This window comes from Nestor notabilis, unplaced genomic scaffold (genome assembly GCF_000696875.1).
Source record: "Nestor notabilis isolate BGI_N333 unplaced genomic scaffold, ASM69687v1 scaffold12145, whole genome shotgun sequence".
NCBI classification, from domain to species: Eukaryota; Metazoa; Chordata; class Aves; order Psittaciformes; family Psittacidae; genus Nestor; species Nestor notabilis.
Genome location: NW_009928874.1, coordinates 1 through 19,189, shown reverse-complemented (window position 1 = coordinate 19,189; position 19,189 = coordinate 1). Strand labels below are relative to the sequence as shown.

Sequence of the window (19,189 nt, the reverse complement as noted above, 5' to 3'; positions counted from 1 at the left end):
AAAAGCTCCCTACTATGGTTTTAAAATAACACTGTTTTTAGAGCTCTAGAAGCTATCTGGAGTTATTACACATTGGGTTGGGGGTTTTTTTTAAGGTCTCTTGAGTTTGAGGTTGTATCTTTAATGTTCCCAGTGAGAATACCACAGTAGTAATGCATATTTAACATACGTGACTAAGGAAGATCACTTGAGTTTGTTTAAAATGTTCACAGCTCAGTATGTCAAAAACCAAATTGGTACTCATGTATCTTATGAGGATTTGCTGGGAGTGTGTGGGAAGCTCATGTAGTTTCCACTTCTGTGAAATTTTGTGCTAATACTGTGTTTTGAAGGTGGAATGTCATACAGGCACTTCACCTTCCCTGAAGTATCTTTGCTGAAGACTTAGATGTCACGTTAGGGTACAAGCAGAGTAACAAAGGACATGTGAAATGAACGTAGTAGCTTAAATTTGTTGTCAGAGGTCATGGAAGAACTAAAATTAAGATGTGATCAGAACAGCAGCTAGGAAAAAAGCTGGTGTTTGTGAATGTTACAGGTGGTGGGAGGTGGGGGGGGAGGTGATTGAGAAGCCCGAGTATGGAAGATCTCTGATTATCCTATTTGTGAGAGTGGATTTGAACAAGTTATTGAACAAGAGAGTTAACATTCAGCACACATAGGGAAGCCTGGAGGGAGGTCTCTATGGATGATGGCTAGATTACAGCCTTAAGCGACTGGCATGATAGTGTTATATGTAAAGAGAGGCTTTTTTAAGCTAAAATACTGAGTTAAAATATTAAGTTAAATACTAACAAGTACTCAACATGTCTCGGGTTTAGATAATACATGCAATGTGGCTCCTGATTTTTCTAACTTATTTTTTATTCCTTTTCAGATTTATAGTTTCAGTTGCATTCAGCAATTTGTGAGAGCTGCTGAAAATGTTTCTCACTGTATGCAATAGTTGAAAAATCCTGACCTGTAACAGACACTGGGCTCTGTGAGGAAGTCCTCTTTACAGAAAGGGAGCTGACAGTGCAGCTGAGCCAAGCTTACTTAGCTAAGGTGAACAGTCTATAGCATGAGGGAGTATCATGATTAGTTTGACTGAACTGAACTCAATAACTTTAAAGGTAGATTAAAAAGTGGATACATCTAGAAGCTCTGAGAATCAGGAGAATAACTACTTTGGTCTATTCTGGTCAACTCTAAGCTGAGGTTTCTTGGTAGCATAAACTGTTTGCAGTCTCAACATGAAAGTCCTTGCTCTGTTAATATTCTGCCTTTGTGCATGGATTATCATTAGAGAATAATGTTACTGAATAGAAGGAAGACAGCTTGGCTGTTGCTGGTCTGTCTTGTTATAATACCTTGGTGTTTTTTTGAGAAATAAATTTAACAGATGCAACTGTAACAATACTTTTACAGATGAGCTGCAACCCAACCCTTTGCATTACTAATGAATCTGAGCAAATGAGAGCAATTGTTGGATGAGTCTTGTAATAGTGTAAAGCATTAGTGATTATTTTTATAGCATGTGTCTGTTAGTCTTAGGTAGGCAGAAGGCAGTGTTCAGGCCAGTGTTCAGGCCAGACAGTGTTCAAGCCAAGATTGGATGGAGCCTTGGGCGTCATAGTCTAGTATGAGGCATCCTTGCCCGTAGTAGGGGGTTGGAACTAGATGATCTTAAGGTACTTTCCAACCCTAAACATTCTGTGATTTGATGATAAGGCAGAATTCTCAACATCTTGCATCACTTCCTGGGCTGGTTGAAGGTCAGCTTGATATGTAACAGTACTTTTGATATCAAATAACCAGCAGTTGCAACACTTTCTGACACAGTCAGGGATTTGATGTGCTATGCAGGATTTTGGCAGATAATGGTTGAAGTATCTGCTGCACTCGAAATCCCCATTCCTCACTTGTTAAGTATGTGTAGTGCTTTGGTTTGGGGTTTTTTTTTTGAGTACTGGAAAAATGTAGATGTGGGTTGTGCCCTACTCTCCCCCTTTTCAGGAGACACCTGAAGTTGAGCTAAAAAGGTCTTTCTTTCTCTGGTTAGACCTGGGAAGTTTATGGAGCTGCACCTGAGATAATGTCTGGTGGGTTTATGCTGGAATCTTAAAAATTTAAAAGTCACGTACATCTGAGCAGTCTCCTGCTTCACAACCAACATGTAACTTGTGACAAGTGTTTGCACCTGCTTGTTATCAGTGGGTTTAAAATGGTGCTATAAGGTTAAGCAAGATTTGAAGGTGCTGGAAATAGCTACTGAAACAGGAGAAATTCTGGGTTTAAGCTGCAGCTCCAAGAACTGTGGCTAGTCCTGCTATGCTTTCCTCTTATATCCAGCAACCGCATCAGGCAATTGCAGAGATAACTGAGTATGGCTTGAGGGTCAGATTCTCTCTCAGCAGTAGTATTTTGTGGGCTGCTGTTTTGCAATGAGTTCCTAATAACTATGTGTAATAAGGCTGCTGCCACCTTTAAAGACCCAACTGAGATCCAAGGGGGCTTCCTTGCACTCTTAACTTGTGACTGTGCAGGACAACGATAATGTAAAGATGGTTGTGTGGGGCAAAGTCTGTGCTAGATCTGTGATGTCAGTGTTTGACACATCTGTGGCACCTGGCAGTTGTAATAGAATGATTTTGGTAATGCATGTGGTGGCTAAGTTTTACCCTGTCTCTTTGGTATTATTGCCTCTGCAGTACTAAAAGCAGTAGCAGTGGTAGCCTCAATAGAGCCACTTACGGTAACATAGCTGTGATACATAGCAGACAAGTGGGTGGGAACCATTTTTACAATATTTATGATCAACTATGTGTAAGGACTTCTGCATTTGTGCTGCTTTCTAACATTGCTTGGCTTCACCTATCCAGGTTAGTCAACTCGCATTCTGTTGCGTTATAGTTGGGGCATTCATCTGCCTCCACCAGGCATGACTCTTACATAAACATATGGTGAGAGACAGCTGCTGGCTCAAAAGTTCTGATCCTGTAAAGGTAACATGAGCATGCGTGTTTGTAGGATTCATACCTAAACTAAAATGAGGTGAAGTGAAAAAACTGGACAGTTCTGGCAGCAGAGTGTCAGGCTTATTGGTTTGAGGGGTCTGTTACAAATCTTCATCCCTGGGACAGTTGATCTCCAAAGCAGTAGGGGGGAGTTAATGTAAAAATGCTTTTGTTTCCCTTCTGGGTGCTTTGCACCACTTACCGTTAGAAATCAGGAGATTGTGCAGTTCTTCCTGGTTTAAGGAAGTTCCTAAATAGTGTGAAACCAGCATGGCCAGCTGGGGTTTGCCTTTAGCGTGTGCTAGGACGGCATTTGGATAAACAATCCCCATGTACATCCGCAGCATTTCATGCTCCAGTTATTCATACCTGGGGGTGATAATCTTTAAGATTTTTTTTTTTGCATGTGTTTTACTGTTTGTAGAAGCTGGAGTAGCCTACAGGTCTCAGGATTCTCCGAGTCATCTTCTTCCACCACCAGATAAAATTCAGTCTTGCTTAGATGTGACCTTGTGCACATATTACGCTAGTATCTAGGCTGACCTCTATCAGGAACTGCAGACTGGATAGATTGTCATTCTGCTTTAGTGTTAGCCCTCTCACATTTGTAGAATAGACCTTCCACTCACATTATTTGTTCCTCATATTTTACCATTGCCCTATCTTAATTATGTGTACTTTGAAAATTAAGTACTATTATTTGTTTCAAAATTGGAATTGTTTTTACATTTGCTTTTTCAATTATGTCTCATCTTGGTAGCTGTCTGGTTTCATAAGGAAATACAGTATGCTTTACACACAAACTATGTCAGCAGGCTGTATGTTAAATTTCGAGGGGGACTTGAGCCTTCGAGGGTACCGGTATGTTTTGTATGAGGCTGTGGATCTCTGTGAAACCTTCCCATTTTATGTGAGCAGAAAACCATAATGATTCCAAACAAAAGCCGTTTTCTGAGGCACTGACAACACTGTGATCTTACCCTGTATTCATGACAGACATTATGCCACAGATGCAGAGCAGCTAGGCAGGCTGTTTTTTTGTCATGCAAAAATAATACAATCTAGGCGTAACCTTACGGCTACAAATGCAGAGTACAGCAATTGATAGGGTTTAGCCAGAACCTGCCCAGTATTTTTTTTTCCCCTGTGCTAGAAGTCTGTCTAAATGCTGGTGCATCAAATTTGCCTGCAGATTACGCACCATCCAGTGTCCTCTAGCTGACAATAACACAGAGAGTTTGAGTCTAGCTATTGGATTGAATGAGAGGTACTCCTGAAATACTTGCCAGTGATATATAGTGATACATACTATAATTTGTGTGAAAATGATACTGTCCTGTAATCTGTATTTTGTATTTATGAAATACAAATGCTGATGTGCTAGAAACACTTGGGGCTATGAAAGGCATGTCGTGCCTGTACTTGCCGTGATTCAATTTCGGTCTTAAAAACCAGAGCATATGCAGTTGTTTGCCGTAATGAATCAAAACAATACTCCCCACAATGGAGGTCAAGATTATTCAGAGATTACTTAGGTTTCTTTTTGGAGGAAAAGGGTGAGCTGTACAGTGCAGTGCCCCAGCTGTAATCCATCTTGCTGCTGTGCCCAGTTTACAGTTGGGCTCTGCGCTTCTGCAGCCTTTCCTGCTGATTTCTGTGTGCATGGTTGGCATCATCACTGCTCATCTGTTGAAGAATGACTGACATGCTTTATAGTCATGTATGCCCAGAGTTGCTAGCTTAATTTGGTGACAAATCACCCTCAACAGAAAGATCTATTCAGACGTCATTCCTAGGACTAACCCCTAACAATATCTTTGATCTTTAAAGTTCCAAGTGACTGGATTCCTAATTCACCCAGTTATACATTCACTGGCAGACAGAGCAGTGTACTTCCTGAAAGCATTATGTGCTGCACAGCAGGAGGCGCATGCAAGCGGAACTGCTGTAACAATACTAATGATGATTATTGTAGTGATGGGCTGGGTCTGCACTGTGGTGATTTACTGTTGTAAAGGAAAAAAAGTCTGGTCTACAATGTTCAGGAAAAACTGCTGGAATTCCCTTAACAATCAGCTTCTCAGTGAAAAATGCAGAACAGACTTTAGACTACCATCCCAATAAACAGTCTTTCTCTTCTATTGCTTATCCTTTACAGTTCCATGAGAATATGGAGTTGCATCTGCTTCATGCTAGGGATTAAGTCCAGATGTGACAGTGAACTGCTTAGGTGGAAAAGCTACCTGGAATTAGGATAAACTTTCATGGTTGCTCTACTTCTGACAGTTTTTGTTCCAAGTACAGCTCTAACAGTGGCGGAAAATAAGTAGTAGTTCTGGCCTTAGTTACAGCTGTCTCTTCGAGCTGCAAGTTAAGTAGTATCATTAGGATTTAAAGAAGTGAGCTTCAAGATTGCTTAAAGGTTACTGAAAGAATGTAGGACCAAAGGAGCAGTAAAACGGGTTTGGAAATCCAAAATTGATGCATGCTGTAGGTAGAAGTTTGTCTATGCTGTTTCTTAGCCAAGTAAGAGCAAGGTTCAGAGGCTGACTTCCATCTCCTTGGGGTTGAGTAACAGTATTCCTTTCTGCAGGAATACCAACTGCTGGATTCTCTGAAAAAGTGCCATGAGGGAAGCCTTGTATCATGGCCCTGGGAAGGGGTTTGCCTCTGGTGCCACAGTGGGGGGCTGTGTGGACCTTGAAAAACGAGGACAGCAGAGGCGCTATCTTCCTTCCATTGGCTCCCTGCTATGGGCACCAGCTCCCTGTGTGGCATGAGGAGGTGTAGGACACTGTTGTTTGGAGGTTTTTGTTTTGTGTGTGTGGGGTTTTTTATACCAAGGAAAAACCCACAGGAGGCTAACGGGAGATGGGGCTTTACTCTGGGAAGGTTTGGCAGGAGGTTGCTGCTTTCTGTAACTGTCTCAGAAATACAAGTGGGGAATTCAAAGAACAAGACTGATGAACAAAGAAGGCAACAGAGTGGAACCAGTAACAGCCCCAGGGAAAACCAGAAGAGACTGGGAAGAGCTTACAAAGTGCTCATCAAATTTACATGCTAATAGTAATGCTAACATTGTACATGATTAACTCCTCACTTGACTGAATCCTGTCAGGATGAAAATGTATAGATTTATAGTTACACTTCTGTCATCTGACACTCAGGGGACAGACAGGTTCTTTTTAGGGATCCTTGGCAGAATGGTGATGGCACTAAGTTATAGTTACAATTAAAGCTTTTTTTTTTTTTTTTTTCCCTTAAGATACCATGATCAGTATAGCACAGAATTCATTATTAGAATGGTACAGGATTTCTCCAAGCAGAATCAATGTAGTACAGTCTAAATAGCATAATGCAAAATCTGTAAGACAACTTAATTTATAATTTCTGATCACCTGGGCCTTCTGAAGATCAGATCTTAATACATGGCTTGTTATATCAACATAACAATCATAAGCTAGACTCACATCATACAAAAGAATGAGTCACTCCCTCAGTCATTGGAGGAACCAGATAATGGTGGATGTCCCCAGCAGGTCCTGTCCATGTCCCTGTCCAGCAACAGTTCTGGTCCATGTTGCCCGTTAGCACTTGTAACTGCTTGGTTTTAGAGACCGTGCTCTGGTCCTTGTTCTGTATCAGGGTCATCAACACCAGGCTGGCCAAGTGCCTGGGACCATCAAGGCCAGGAAGGATGGGAGTAATCGGCCTCGCGCCCGGGAACCTTGAGGCTGGTAGGAAGGGGAAGGAAAAATCTGTTTGCTTTGTCTACTTGGTGCACAGGACCTTCAGGACCCCATAATGAGGGGAAAGGAAATTAATACATGACATGGTTGACCCCAGATGGTGGCTGCTTCCCTTATAAAATGGCATTAGTTACACTAATGTTAGTTATGCTAACCACATTGAGTAGGGTTTGGGAGCAGGGGGTACTGGTCACAGTTCCTTTAAGAATCAATTAAAAGATTAACTTCTTTTAACCAAATATTAACAATCCAGTTATTCTTCACTGTCTTTGTTGGTTCAGTTTCTATCTTGGTTATTGCTCAACCAAGAGAAAGCAGAATTTTTTTGAGTAATGACAAAGTGGATGTGTCAACTTGTGTTCTCCATGGTGGAATTTTCACACCTCTATTATTGCCTTCAGTGAACAGAGCTGCTTGCTTCTTCAGCTTTCATTTCCCTGACAGACAGATAAAGCTTGTCTATCGTGTACTGTAAGGTTTCTGAGCAGTTGCAGCCAGGATGTTAAATCTGACAAATGTCATACCACTGCACTGCAGTGTTTGTTGTGTACTTGACCCTTTAAATAGACCAGAATACCCTGCAAAGTCAAATGTGAATGAATGAGACAAAGACTTTGTGTAGCTCTGAAGCATTTGCCTCTTGTTACTACATGAAACTGCTAGGCAATCTGCTTTGCTAAGCTGAGTTCATGATATCTGTGATTACATGCTGCATACTGAATTTGGTAAAGAGTTAACTGGGAAAAGCAGCTTGCTTGCTAACACTCTGAAATACAGTATGAAGCTTTTGATAGAAGTTTTAGAGAGAATCAACTTGGAGTTAAGATTTTGACTGCAGAATTTTCAGACTCCTATGGTCTTTGGGATGCCATGGCAAGGAAACACTGCTGCCTTCAGACCCATGGCGGTCGTTCAAAGGTAACTCCTAGTGTCATCTCCCCACTATGAGAGTCTGCAGAGATGGTTCACTAAAACAAAATCAGCAGGCTGGTGTTTCAGATCAGTTACCAATGCTGAATCAGGGGCTTTACATTTTTTACCACTCACTATAAACAAAGAAAACTGAATACTGAGAAGTATTTACACCAAGAAAAACAAATGAATTGTTGTGCCTCAGAGAAACATGAAGTACGTGGAGTGAAGCATGCTGTTAATATTGCATAATCAAGTTGTCTGGCCTTTTTTGACAGTGATTTTTTCCAGTGAGTAAAGCTTTTTCTTTGCATAGATTTCCCCCCCTCTGCTCCCAGTTTGCTAACTCTAAGTTTTCCTCAGGGTGTCTGAATCATAGCTTACAAAATACTGCTGGGTGTTCCCTGCAGGGCCCTCACAAAGTCACAAAAAGCTTCAATTCCAAGTTCACTGCCTTAGCATAATGTTATGCTATAGAAAGGGTTCTTAATGCAGTAAATGGCATCTGAAAGATGACCATCTCTGTACTTTTGTGGGATATGTGGTGATGACTATCTGACAATTGCTTGGAATTCTACAGCAAAAGGACGGAAGAAATTTTACATTTTGCTGTCTTAACATCTCCCTGCATAACACATTTTCAGGCAAGTTAAGGATTAGTCAGTTTATTTCCTATATATATACTCAATGCTTATTGACATGCAAGACAAAATACAAAGCAGATACAGAAGGTTCATCATTTAGAACAAGTATTTTCCTGTAATACAAATAATACAGAAAAAGCAAATTCTGGTACTTATACATGCTTGTATAGCATGTCTATACACAAGGTGTCTTAAAAAATAATCAGAAATAGGTCAGGTTATGATGTTTCCAGAAAAGATGGTTTGCATTACTTTTGCATTGCTTTTCAACAAACATGGAAAGCTGACATTTGTTTTTACAAAGGCCATTAAATCTCAGTATTTATAATAAGCAATTTTACAATAACGGCCACTTCATGTTACTTTAAAATTACTTGCAGTAGGACACATTTTTCTAGATTTTCATTATGAAACAATTTCCCTTACCTTGCTTTCAAGGCATATTGGATTTACCATTTCTTTCATCTGATTTAATCATGCATGACACAGTAAAACTGGTGTAGAACCCTACATAAAAAATCCAAGTGTCAAAGCCTGGGAGAGAGAGAATACTCACTTAAATGCAGCAAGGATTTCACCAGCATCTGCAGGGTCAACTACATTTTCCTGCTTCGCCTCCCTTAGGTTCATTACATTTCAGTTTTCAGCTTCATGAAAGAAATGGATCTCTGACCTGGCTCTTGCACAACATTTCAGAGGTTAATTCTGACTCAATTTACACCTTCTATACAGCACAGATGTTTCAGTAGAGTCATAGAGAAATTTGGCCAGAAATTCAGGTTTAATCCATGTAGGTTTGGATTTTTTTTTTCTCCTTACATTTTCCCCTTTTGTGTATTTAGTCACTTTGAAATAATAAAGTTTATGTTTTGAATTAATTATTTTTCTGGCTCTGAGTCAGAAGAACTCAGCTGGATTATTCCCCAGCCTTCCAGTATCCTTGGTCAGGATCACAGTGCACATACTTCAAACAGTATTGATTTCCTCTGTGTATGGAATATTTTCAAATAGAAACATTACATAGAGCAGGGAAGAAAGGCAGGAGCTAGGGGTGCATGGATATGACTGGATGCTAGACCTCTAGTGGACACAATGGAGAATTGCTTATGAAAACATGGGAATTCTGTATAAGAAAGAGGTCTGTATGCACAGTCAGGGAAAAAGCTTCCGAGAAATTTTTTTCAAAAGTTTATCTATTATTTGTCGAAAACTATCACATGTCTCATCACTTACTGCAGGGGACTCAGAAAATCAGTGCACATTGCCTAATGTTTAAACTAATCTCAAAATCATAACTGCTGTTCTACTTGAACAGCTATGCTGGGACATCCTGCCAAACAAGGGGATGAGAAGCCGGGTAGCAGCCCTGCAAAGAGAGTTCTGTGGGTTTGCATTGATGGCAAGTGGAATGTAAGTCAACAGTGTGCCCTGGCAGCCTAAAGGGCCAACCATGTCCTGGGGTGCATCAAGCACAGTATAGCTGGCTGGTTAAGGGAGGCGATGGTCCCACTCTATGCTGCACTGGTGTGGCCCCAACTTGAGTACAGTGTGCAGTTTTGGATACCTCAGTATAAGAACGACATCAAACCATTAGAGTGTGGCCAGATGAGAGTGACCAAGATGGTGAAAGGCCTTGAGGGCAAGACTTCTGAGAAGCAGCTGATGTTACTTGGTTTGCTCAGCTTGGAGAAGACTGAGGGATGACTTCATCACAGCCTACAACTGCCTCAAGGAAGGGCAGCAGAGGGAGAAGTGCTGATCTCTGGTGACCAATGACAGGACTGGAGGAAATGGAATGAAGCTGTGTCAGGGAAAGTTCTGGCTGGACATTTTAGGAGAAGGTTCTTCAGGGAGATGGTAGTTGGCCACTGGAACAAGCTCCCCCAGGGAAGTGGTCATGGCACCAAGTCTGTCAGTTCAAGGGATGCCTGGGTGATGCTCTTATGGTTTAGTTTTAGGTAGTCCTGCAAGGAGCACGGAGTTGGACTCAATGATCCTTATGGGTCCCTTCCAACTTGAGATATCCTATGATTCTATGATCCAAAGGAGCACACTGTGGCTGAAGAAGGCTGGAATGTAGTAGACTTTGGCTTGTCTTCCTGTACAGCTGATGGCTGCTTCTAGCCACTGCAGAGAGGGTATTTAGGAGCTAGGAATTCTGCACTTGCAATTTGGCTTCCTTTTACCAGAGAAGTTTCTACCTAGGTTGCTCTAGCCTCGCTGTTTCAGGACTACAACAGGAAGGGACGTGGGAAGAAATCAGGTAGGAATTAAACTACCATCAACAAAGTCCTTCAATTTATTACCACCTTTAAAGTCAGATAAAGCCAAAAGCTTATGCAGTAGTTTTAACTGGGGATCTTGAAAACAATCACACGTGGTGCACATTTTATTATTACTAATAGTAAAGACATGTATCTTCTGTGGTGACACACCTCAATTGTCTAAACAAATTTCTTCTTGGGAACATGTATCAATGACATGAAGTAGGACACACGCCACAGTGCCACCCACTGCACTCAGTGTAAACAGTTAGATGGTCAAAACTGGTTTTATTTACGAAGTTTTTCATGCAGGACAACTGACTTTTTCTTCTAAAATTATATAAAATATTTTTAAGAAAATGATGACATCGCATATTTCTATGAACAGCAACGAAAGAGGAGGAAGAATATTAAAAAGCTTCAATAAAACCAGCAAATAGTTGAACTGAGGTAAAATTAAAAACAACCAACCCTTGTCACTGATTATAGGGCTACAAAGCAGTTCAAATGTCCAAGCCAAGAACTGATACCCGCAAAAGAGCCAACCATTATTCCTTGATATTTTGAAGTAGCTTTAATAAATGAGACTCAATAACCTGTTGAACTAAAGCAGAGAAAAAGATCAAGTTAATCAGTGTTCAATGTTTTTTCACATGTTTAGGGCTGTACTATTTTTTCCTGTTAGATGCCAGCTTGTCCTGTACAATCATTTAATAAAAACCAAACAGGAACAAACTCACTGTGGGAAGAGTTTGCATCCCTACAGAAAATAAAAGCCTCATATAATGCAAAACCAATACATCCAGTAAGATAGATGATGGGTTTCTGAAGTGATGATCTGTTCTCTAGTTTGAACAGGCTGATGGCATATGGAAAATAAATTTTTAAGCCTATAAATGGAAAGTAGGCAAAAATATTTATTAAAAACTACTTCTGTAGAATGTTTTGAGACTGAACTCTTGAAGTAGTCCTATATCTATACATTAATAGTTACTGCCACCCCATAAGCACAGGGATCTGCTTGGAGAAGCTACGCATGCAGTGCTGGGCTTATTTCAGGATGCAGTTAATTTCCGTAATGACGGGCATTTCACAGCTTTCAAAATGAGGGCAGCATGAAGGAAAACCAATGAAGAGTGCCTTCTTTGCCTCTTTTTTCTAAAACAAGTTAGGTCGCCTAATTCACTGATCCTGGCTGTCACTGTTTGGATCCAAGACAAACTAGAGCTAGTCTGACAGAGAAAGAAGGTTTTGCAAATTACATCACATCATGCCAACCAACAAAGTGCCAGGGTGAGCAGGTCAGGAGGGCTGCAGGTCTCTTATCACTGTCTGGTGCAACACACAACCTCTTGTACAGGGTGGGGGAGCAGCTTAGGGCTGCGTCAGCCCTGCACACCATTATCTGTGCCCACAGATGCAGGTCCAGGTCAGTGATGTCTTCTTACTAGGTACTTGGCTTTCTGAGACAGGGACAGAAATTCCTACCCATTTTGAGCTGATACATTTAGGTGTAATAAGACTTGTAGGACAGGGATTTTCTAACAGCTGCAAAACCTTTGTTAGACCATTAGAGCAGCTACATAAACAAGGAACAGTAAAAATCAAAATCAAAGAATTTACATTTGCAGTAACTCACCACTCCGATAGCCCAAGGCTACAGCCAAATCCATGGAATTACAGCCAGCATCTGTTTCGATAGTTGGATCAGCACCACTTTCTGTGTAAAACAGGAAAAGAAACTCATACTTCTGACAATGAAGTATTATTATTGATAATAAAGCTGTGACAGTCTGCTTACCGAGGAGAATTTTTACACATTTCACATGGTTCCCATGTACTGCATATAGTAGAGGTGTGCCTCCATTCTGCAAATGCAAAAAAAAGCCTTAGAAACTTAACGATTGAGCAGTCTGCAACTGTAATACATACCAGTATACCTCTATGTATCAGTAAGAGACTTAATAGGTTTTATAAAAATGAGATTCTGTTTTGGAACTTCTGTTGTTTGTTTTTTTTTTCTCTACTGTTTAGACTGCAAGCTCGCCCTCCTAGAATGGCTCAGCATTAGTGTCATTCTCTTTTTGCCAACAAGTCAGAATTAGTTGGGTCAACTTCTCTTACCCTATGGAAGTTTTGAAACTCAGGTATTTTATAAGAGGTAGAATAATTTTACACCCTAGTCCAAATTTCTGACTAAAGCACCCTCTGACATAAATTCGAGCTAGAGTCTTACCCAGTCATACTCATTGACATCAACTCCACAGTCAAGCAGCATTTTGACAATATCTGTGTATCCTTTACTGCAAGCCAATGAGAGGGCACTTTCTCGTCCCTTCCCCAAAATCTGAGGATCTGCACCCTGCAATTACAATAATAGCAACAGCAACAACAAATCAAACTAACCATGCTTTTTTTAAAGTGAGGTTTTACACAGAACTTAACTTTAAAACTTTTAAGTGTATAGCAGCACTGAAAAAAATCAGAAGGTAAACTGAACTAAAAGTAAATGAATTTAAAATGAGGTGTGTTTATTTCCTTACATTTTGGAGGAGAAATTCCACTACTGCTATCTGCCCATGAGCTGCAGCCCACATCAGAGGGGTAAATCCTTCTTCATCCTTATGATTGATTACATTTTCTGTTTAAAGATAAATATGCAACTTAGTTATCCCTTTCACTAATGCATGGTATAAGCTGGTGAAATGCATTGATGTATCCATGGTGAATGGACTGAGGTATCAGTGTGGCCTAAAAGTCATTCTTACCTTAACTTTAAAAACAAAATTCTATTGCAATGGTGGTGCAAATATCTTTGTCCAAGAAAGAAAAAACATTCAACTGAGCAAAGCAAAATTTAAGAATTGGGTTTATTAATTTTTTTAAGCTCTATAAATCAAGCTCTGTTTCTACTCAGAAATATTACAAGTTGTCAGTAATCTGGGCTTTATCTTTGGAAAGAAGGGAAGGGCTGTTTGAAAAATAAAGAGGGACAATCTGTATTATACTGCAGAAAGCATTGTGGGTTTTTTAGTTTTTTTGTTTCAAAAAAGTAAGCCACAAAATCTTATAAAGAATTATCTTGTAAAGCCATATAGATAGTATACCTCCATTCACCCCAGAGTTCATGTAATCAATAGGGTGTTTTGTGGAAACAATTAAGGTCTACTTCTAGTGCAGCTGGAAGAAGGAAAAAGAAGATGTTTTAACATTTGGCTGGCTGAAATAGTTGAGTTGGAATTTGTAAAAAATATTTAAGTACTCAAAAAATCCCATAGTTATCAAAGCACTAGAGTATGCATTTTTAACTGACACTCCAAAATTAATTTGTTTGCCACATATATTGCAAAGTATATAGACTGAGAGACTCATTACCTGCTTTCCAGTAAACATTTCAACAAAGATGCACTGAAAGCATGGCTGATTACTAACAGTACAATAAAAATATACTATTAACATTATATTTTCCTATACTATTAATAGTTTATTACTCAATTTGATGTGCTATGTATTATGGACACACAAATGTCACACTGAAGACTATCACGCAACTGAGACTGACCACCACTATTACATTGTGGGTGTGAGCCCTGGTTTAAATTACCAACATACAGCTCTATAAATTGACTGATTAAATAGAATTGGAAAGCCACCACTGTTTTAAATTACAAAGATGATAACGATTAAAAAATAACAACTCCTATTTCTGATAGAACAGATTCTCCCTACTCATTTCTATGGATTACATATATAGCAGGGGAAACAGGAGAAGGAAGGGATTTACCTACAACTCCTATTAATGCTAATGTTTCACTTAAAACCCAAATCATAGGAATTAGTGAATAAAAGACTGATGTGAAACAAAAGTCCATACCTGCAAAGAATAGATAGGTGAAATATCTTTCAATTTGTTCCAGAATTGAGGATTTTTTTTTTTGTTACGGTTTTTGGGGAAAAGTCAAGCTCAATAGGGTATGAATGCCCCAAAGAAAAAAGGAAGAGATTCACTCTCCTTCCGTCTCACCTTGTTCAATACGCGTGGCCAGATATAACATTTCTCCCTGAGCAGCCAGCTGATGAACTGATAAAGCTGAAAAAAGGAAGCAAAAGCATGTGTCACACATACCAATTTTCATTCTGCTCTATTTGGAATTTTGCTTGAGCAGTACAAAACATGGATTTGAGAACGTAGATAGGTTTCACATTATACTCTGAACTAGAACCACTATCTTAAAAAGCTTCCAAAACGTTTCACAGGTTTCAGTAATTTTTTAACCAATGTAGAAATTGTACTAAAAAGCAGAAGATACTTCCTACACTGACTTTTTACAAGGTAACATGCTATCTGCTGCTTGGCCAGCAATCCAAGATCATATTAAGAACATTTATCAAATGAAAATAAGCATCTTTTGATAAATTGAGGTTGTGTAGTTCTAAAATGACATCTAAGAGGGCACATGCCAGTGGATTTGTCATGCTGCTCAGTGAGCCTGTGACATAACTCTCACTCACGACAATGTGGAATAGATCAGGCATTACAAAACTATTACAAAACATGACATCTACATCTACAGGGGGAAAGAAAGATTGTGGGTAGTTTTGTTTGTTTGTTTTAAACTTATCAAAGTTGGTCTTCAATACCAAGAGGTTGGAAAGGTGGTCAGGAGGGAATATATAATAAATTATCCACATTGTATAACAACAAAATTAACTAACAATACATAATACATATCGTTCACTGTCCTTCTCCTATTCACTACATGAAAGCTTTATTTTTTTCAGAAAGACTGTGTATTTTGTTCACGGCCTACATTGCAGCTCCAAATTAATTTTTCCAATGCAAGCAGCCTTTTTTTTTTTTTTAATATTGAACTTATATTCTATAGATGAAATAATTCATAAATTAATTACATAGAATTAATTTATAAAGAAAATACTTACCAATTAAGAATAAGAAAATCCCATAAATAGTACTGCCTTTCAAAATATGTGGCAATCATGACATTTGCAGTAGCAGTTTGTAGCATTTACCAATCATCTAATTTTAATAAATTTTATAAGATGCACAGGTGCTGAAAACAAGTACAAGAAGCACACTGACTTAAAGCTTAGAAAGGATCAGAAAAATCTTTACCTATTTTTTTTTAATTAAGAATTGGATCCTTTCTGGAAAATACACTTCAGACATTAATTCAAAACAGCAGGTGGATTACTATTTCACAGTTGGAACCATGTGAAATTAGACAAGACTACCTCAATGTTTTCTTCTTACATAAAAGTTTATTAAAACACCAAAGGAAAAAAATGGAAAGATCTGTCAGCTGTCTAACAAACAGTTCACAAAATAATTAAGAGTAAGGCAGGATACTTACAGTTTACAAGAAGAGGTGTTGTAGAGACTTCATTTCCCCTGTGTTTGTTAGTTAAGGTAGTTGATTGTTTTATTGGTGAGAAATGCTTAGTAGTTGATGGAGTATAAACATGTCTTACTTGGATACCAGGGGAAGGAGAAGTGTGGCTGTTGCATTCAGCTACAACGGACAGAGAAAACAGACAGGATTTCAGAACTAGTAAGAGCATTAAAAGCAAGACACAGATTTTAAGTCAAACTAGAAGGCACCAGTGTCACAAGAACTCTAAAACCCATGTTAAGTAAGCTTTGTGACATGTGCTTTTCCACTGTGTATTGTCATAATTAAATAAACAGCTGTATTCATTTCTAGCATAAAACAAAGCTGCTACCCCACATGTTCAGTATTCAGCACGGCATAATGTCACACAGATACAAACTGGGTGTATAAACGAGGTTAAGCCTTCATCTAGATTTTCAACAATGCCTGGCATGGATTTATCAGGTAGGAGAGCCCCACATAGTCTACCACATCCTTATTAATGCTCTCCAGTGCAATAACATGATGAAGCTTCAGTCAGCCATGCGGTCAGGTAACTGCTCAGATTACCCTTTTGCCTTCTCCCCAAGACTACCTTCACCAATTTTCTTCACCAGGACTTTTTACATGCCTGCTGGATAAATCTGTGACTGCATTATGAATGCCTTATTAATACTTAATCAGCAGGAAGAGAGAGATTCCACAGTAACTTCCATTAAGTGCAACAGCAAGTCATCACTTAGAATGCAAGAAGTCATTCAGTGCTGCTGTGTTCATCTGTACTAACTTTCATAACTTTCCATTAGAATCTAATGCCATTTTATTACAGAATATGTATGTTATCTTGGCTTCTAATTCTCAAAAGTAACTATTAGCTTTGAGAAGTACCTGAGGAGAAGCCAAGTGACTTTTAAGAAGCCAGTTGATTAAATACCAGAAATACATATTGAAGGATTAAACTCCATTACTGGATAAATGGACTTGACACCAGTGTGCACTAGTAATTAATGACTGGAAAGTAATCAATAGGCACACTGAATCCATACCATAGAGAAACTCACAATCATAAACCCAAGTGCAAATTCAGGGAGAGAACCAATTACAAGCAGAGGGTAACTGGATGAAAATGAAATTACATTTTGTTTGCTAATCAAATTGCTACAGCTGACTTGATCAAACTAAGAGACCTACCAGGGATTTTTGACCTGTAGTACCTGGATCTGCAGGACTACTTCTAAGGGGTTCACAAATATTACCTAAGAAAAACCACCCTACTGCTGATGGGTCTAAATGTGCCGTTCAGGTCTGCAGCTCCACTAGTAAGCACTTAGGGCCTGCAAATCAAAAAAGTTTGAAAATTACAATGGCTACAATGAACTGCAGCCAACAATACAAATCAGAGAAACCATCAAAATTGACAATAGGCCTGTGTTTTCATGTGTTGTAGAAAATGGGTCAAACCGAACCTCATGAAAAGATACGTCACTAAGAGTCTAAAATATGTCGACAAGCACTGGAAATCACAATAGTTAAGGAGAAACAGATGGAAATCCAAATTCTGTTCTCTATGAACATGTTCAGTCATGAAAAAGCATGGATCACTTCTGATGAAGCTGAGCAGCAATGGCTGGAGATCCAGATGCAGGGATCCAGAACTGGAGCAACATTCACTTTCAAGTAGTGTGAAGCTGCACTGGCAGGCCAATCACTGCATCAACTGCAGGCTTTGTACAGCCATATCAATAAAATAAAGTCAATGGCACGAGTTATGCTATTTTGTCTTTAGTGCTACTGAAATGATAAAACATGCTGCAGGAAGCTACTGAAGTTGAAATGATCATATAGTGCTTTCAGTAGTGTTTTGCAGATACATATATTCAACAACATGTAGCATGTGGTAGAACATGATACACAAAAGAAGTAAACTTGTTTTCATAACCAGCATCAGCTCTTATTAAATTAAATCAGAGACTTTTTGTGCCACTGCTTTTTCAATTAAAAAAAACTCAACAAGCCAATAACTAAGAATGTTCTAAAAATAATACGGAGGAAATAATTTTACAATAATAATTCATTAAGTATATAATAAAAATAGTAGGGGAAGAAATTCTAGACAACTATTACTGATTAACACATGTATGAGGCAGAGGCTTTTTGCTGTTAAAACAGCAGTTTAACAGGATGACACAGTCCACACACACCAATTTGTATCATAAATTTCAACCTTTAAATAAGACAGATGCCACTTCAAGGTCAGAGTTAACTTGGTCTTGAATATTTTTACTGTCCTCCTCATTCAAAGATTTCACAAATCGCGAGCAGACATTCATATCAAATCTATTGGGCAAAATGAATTTCATCCCCATGGTGACACTCTGAGCTGGGCCTTCCTCTGTGCTAGCGTCAAGCTGATGCTCCACTTTGATGTCTGGCATGGGCGGAAGGCTGTAGCTAGTGGTACATTCTTCCACAATTAACTGGGCTGCAACGTCTAAGTTTGTTGAAGATGCCATGGTCTCAGTCATGTCAAAGTTTTATGCAAGAAGTTTCTTCATAACTTCTAGCCACGAGCAGTTCCAGCCAACGAAGCTGTATCTAAATCTGGATCTGGATGTCTAAATAACCTGAAACTGTACACATTTAACATAGGTTAACAACATTCTGGTGAAGCAATACATAACAATACACCAAGCTTGGCTTCTCTGAGGCTTATGGCATTTGGTTCTGATAGTTGAAACCTTGCTGAAATATCAGCGTTACTACTATCACAAGCAGTATGGGTTGTGGGTATGGGTTTAAATGGAGGGGACCAAATCATCCATTCAGATTTTGTCATGGGGATATTTAAGCCAAAGTCCATAACGAAGCCACCAGGAGCTCCATCTAATCAATGTTTCATAGGATAGACCGGTTGCAACAAAAAAACCACAGCACAACCAACCACGTTTACCCCAAGACAGGAGAAGATGACTTTATCTCCTAAAAATATTAGACTTGAAGGAATATTTACAGTGACCTTATGCCCTTTTACAACTCGTCTTTTCACAACCTGATTAAAACAAATGGTTTTTACCCTTCGCGTAACCAAACAACAACTCCATTTATGTCGGTGACAGCAGAACACCCTAGTTCACCCTGACAGCACCGCGGGCAGCCTAACGCCACGCCGGGCTCCGCGGCCTGGCAGCCTCAGGCCCTCCTGCAGCCCGCCCTCTCCCCTTAACGCAGGCC

General features: G+C 39.3%; 1 protein-coding gene across 1 annotated transcript; it reads right to left on the bottom strand.

Moving 5' to 3' along the window:
• Window positions 1-10,835: 10,835 nt before the first annotated feature.
• Window positions 10,836-18,549, bottom strand: ANKRA2 (ankyrin repeat, family A (RFXANK-like), 2). The gene is made up of 8 exons (XM_010014729.1): window positions 18,183-18,549; window positions 15,941-16,099; window positions 14,593-14,658; window positions 13,112-13,209; window positions 12,805-12,930; window positions 12,370-12,436; window positions 12,208-12,288; window positions 10,836-11,172 (listed from the first exon to the last, which is right to left on the bottom strand). Exons 1-8 carry the CDS (start codon window positions 18,481-18,483, stop codon window positions 11,117-11,119), a joined length of 954 nt encoding a protein of 317 aa, XP_010013031.1. The 5' UTR covers window positions 18,484-18,549; the 3' UTR covers window positions 10,836-11,116.
• Window positions 18,550-19,189: the final 640 nt, after the last annotated feature.

Excerpts from the sequence above, each read along its gene's own strand:
- ANKRA2 (XM_010014729.1), bottom strand. The coding sequence starts at position 18,483 with ATGACTGAGACCATGGCATCTTCAACAAACTTAGACGTTGCAGCCCAG. Across the intron at positions 12,931-13,111 it reads TGGAATTTCTCCTCCAAAAT|GGTGCAGATCCTCAGATTTT; the intron begins GTAAGGAAATAA and ends TTGTAATTGCAG. Across the intron at positions 11,173-12,207 it reads AGCCTTGGGCTATCGGAGTG|TTCAACAGGTTATTGAGTCT; the intron begins GTGAGTTACTGC and ends TCTCTGCTTTAG.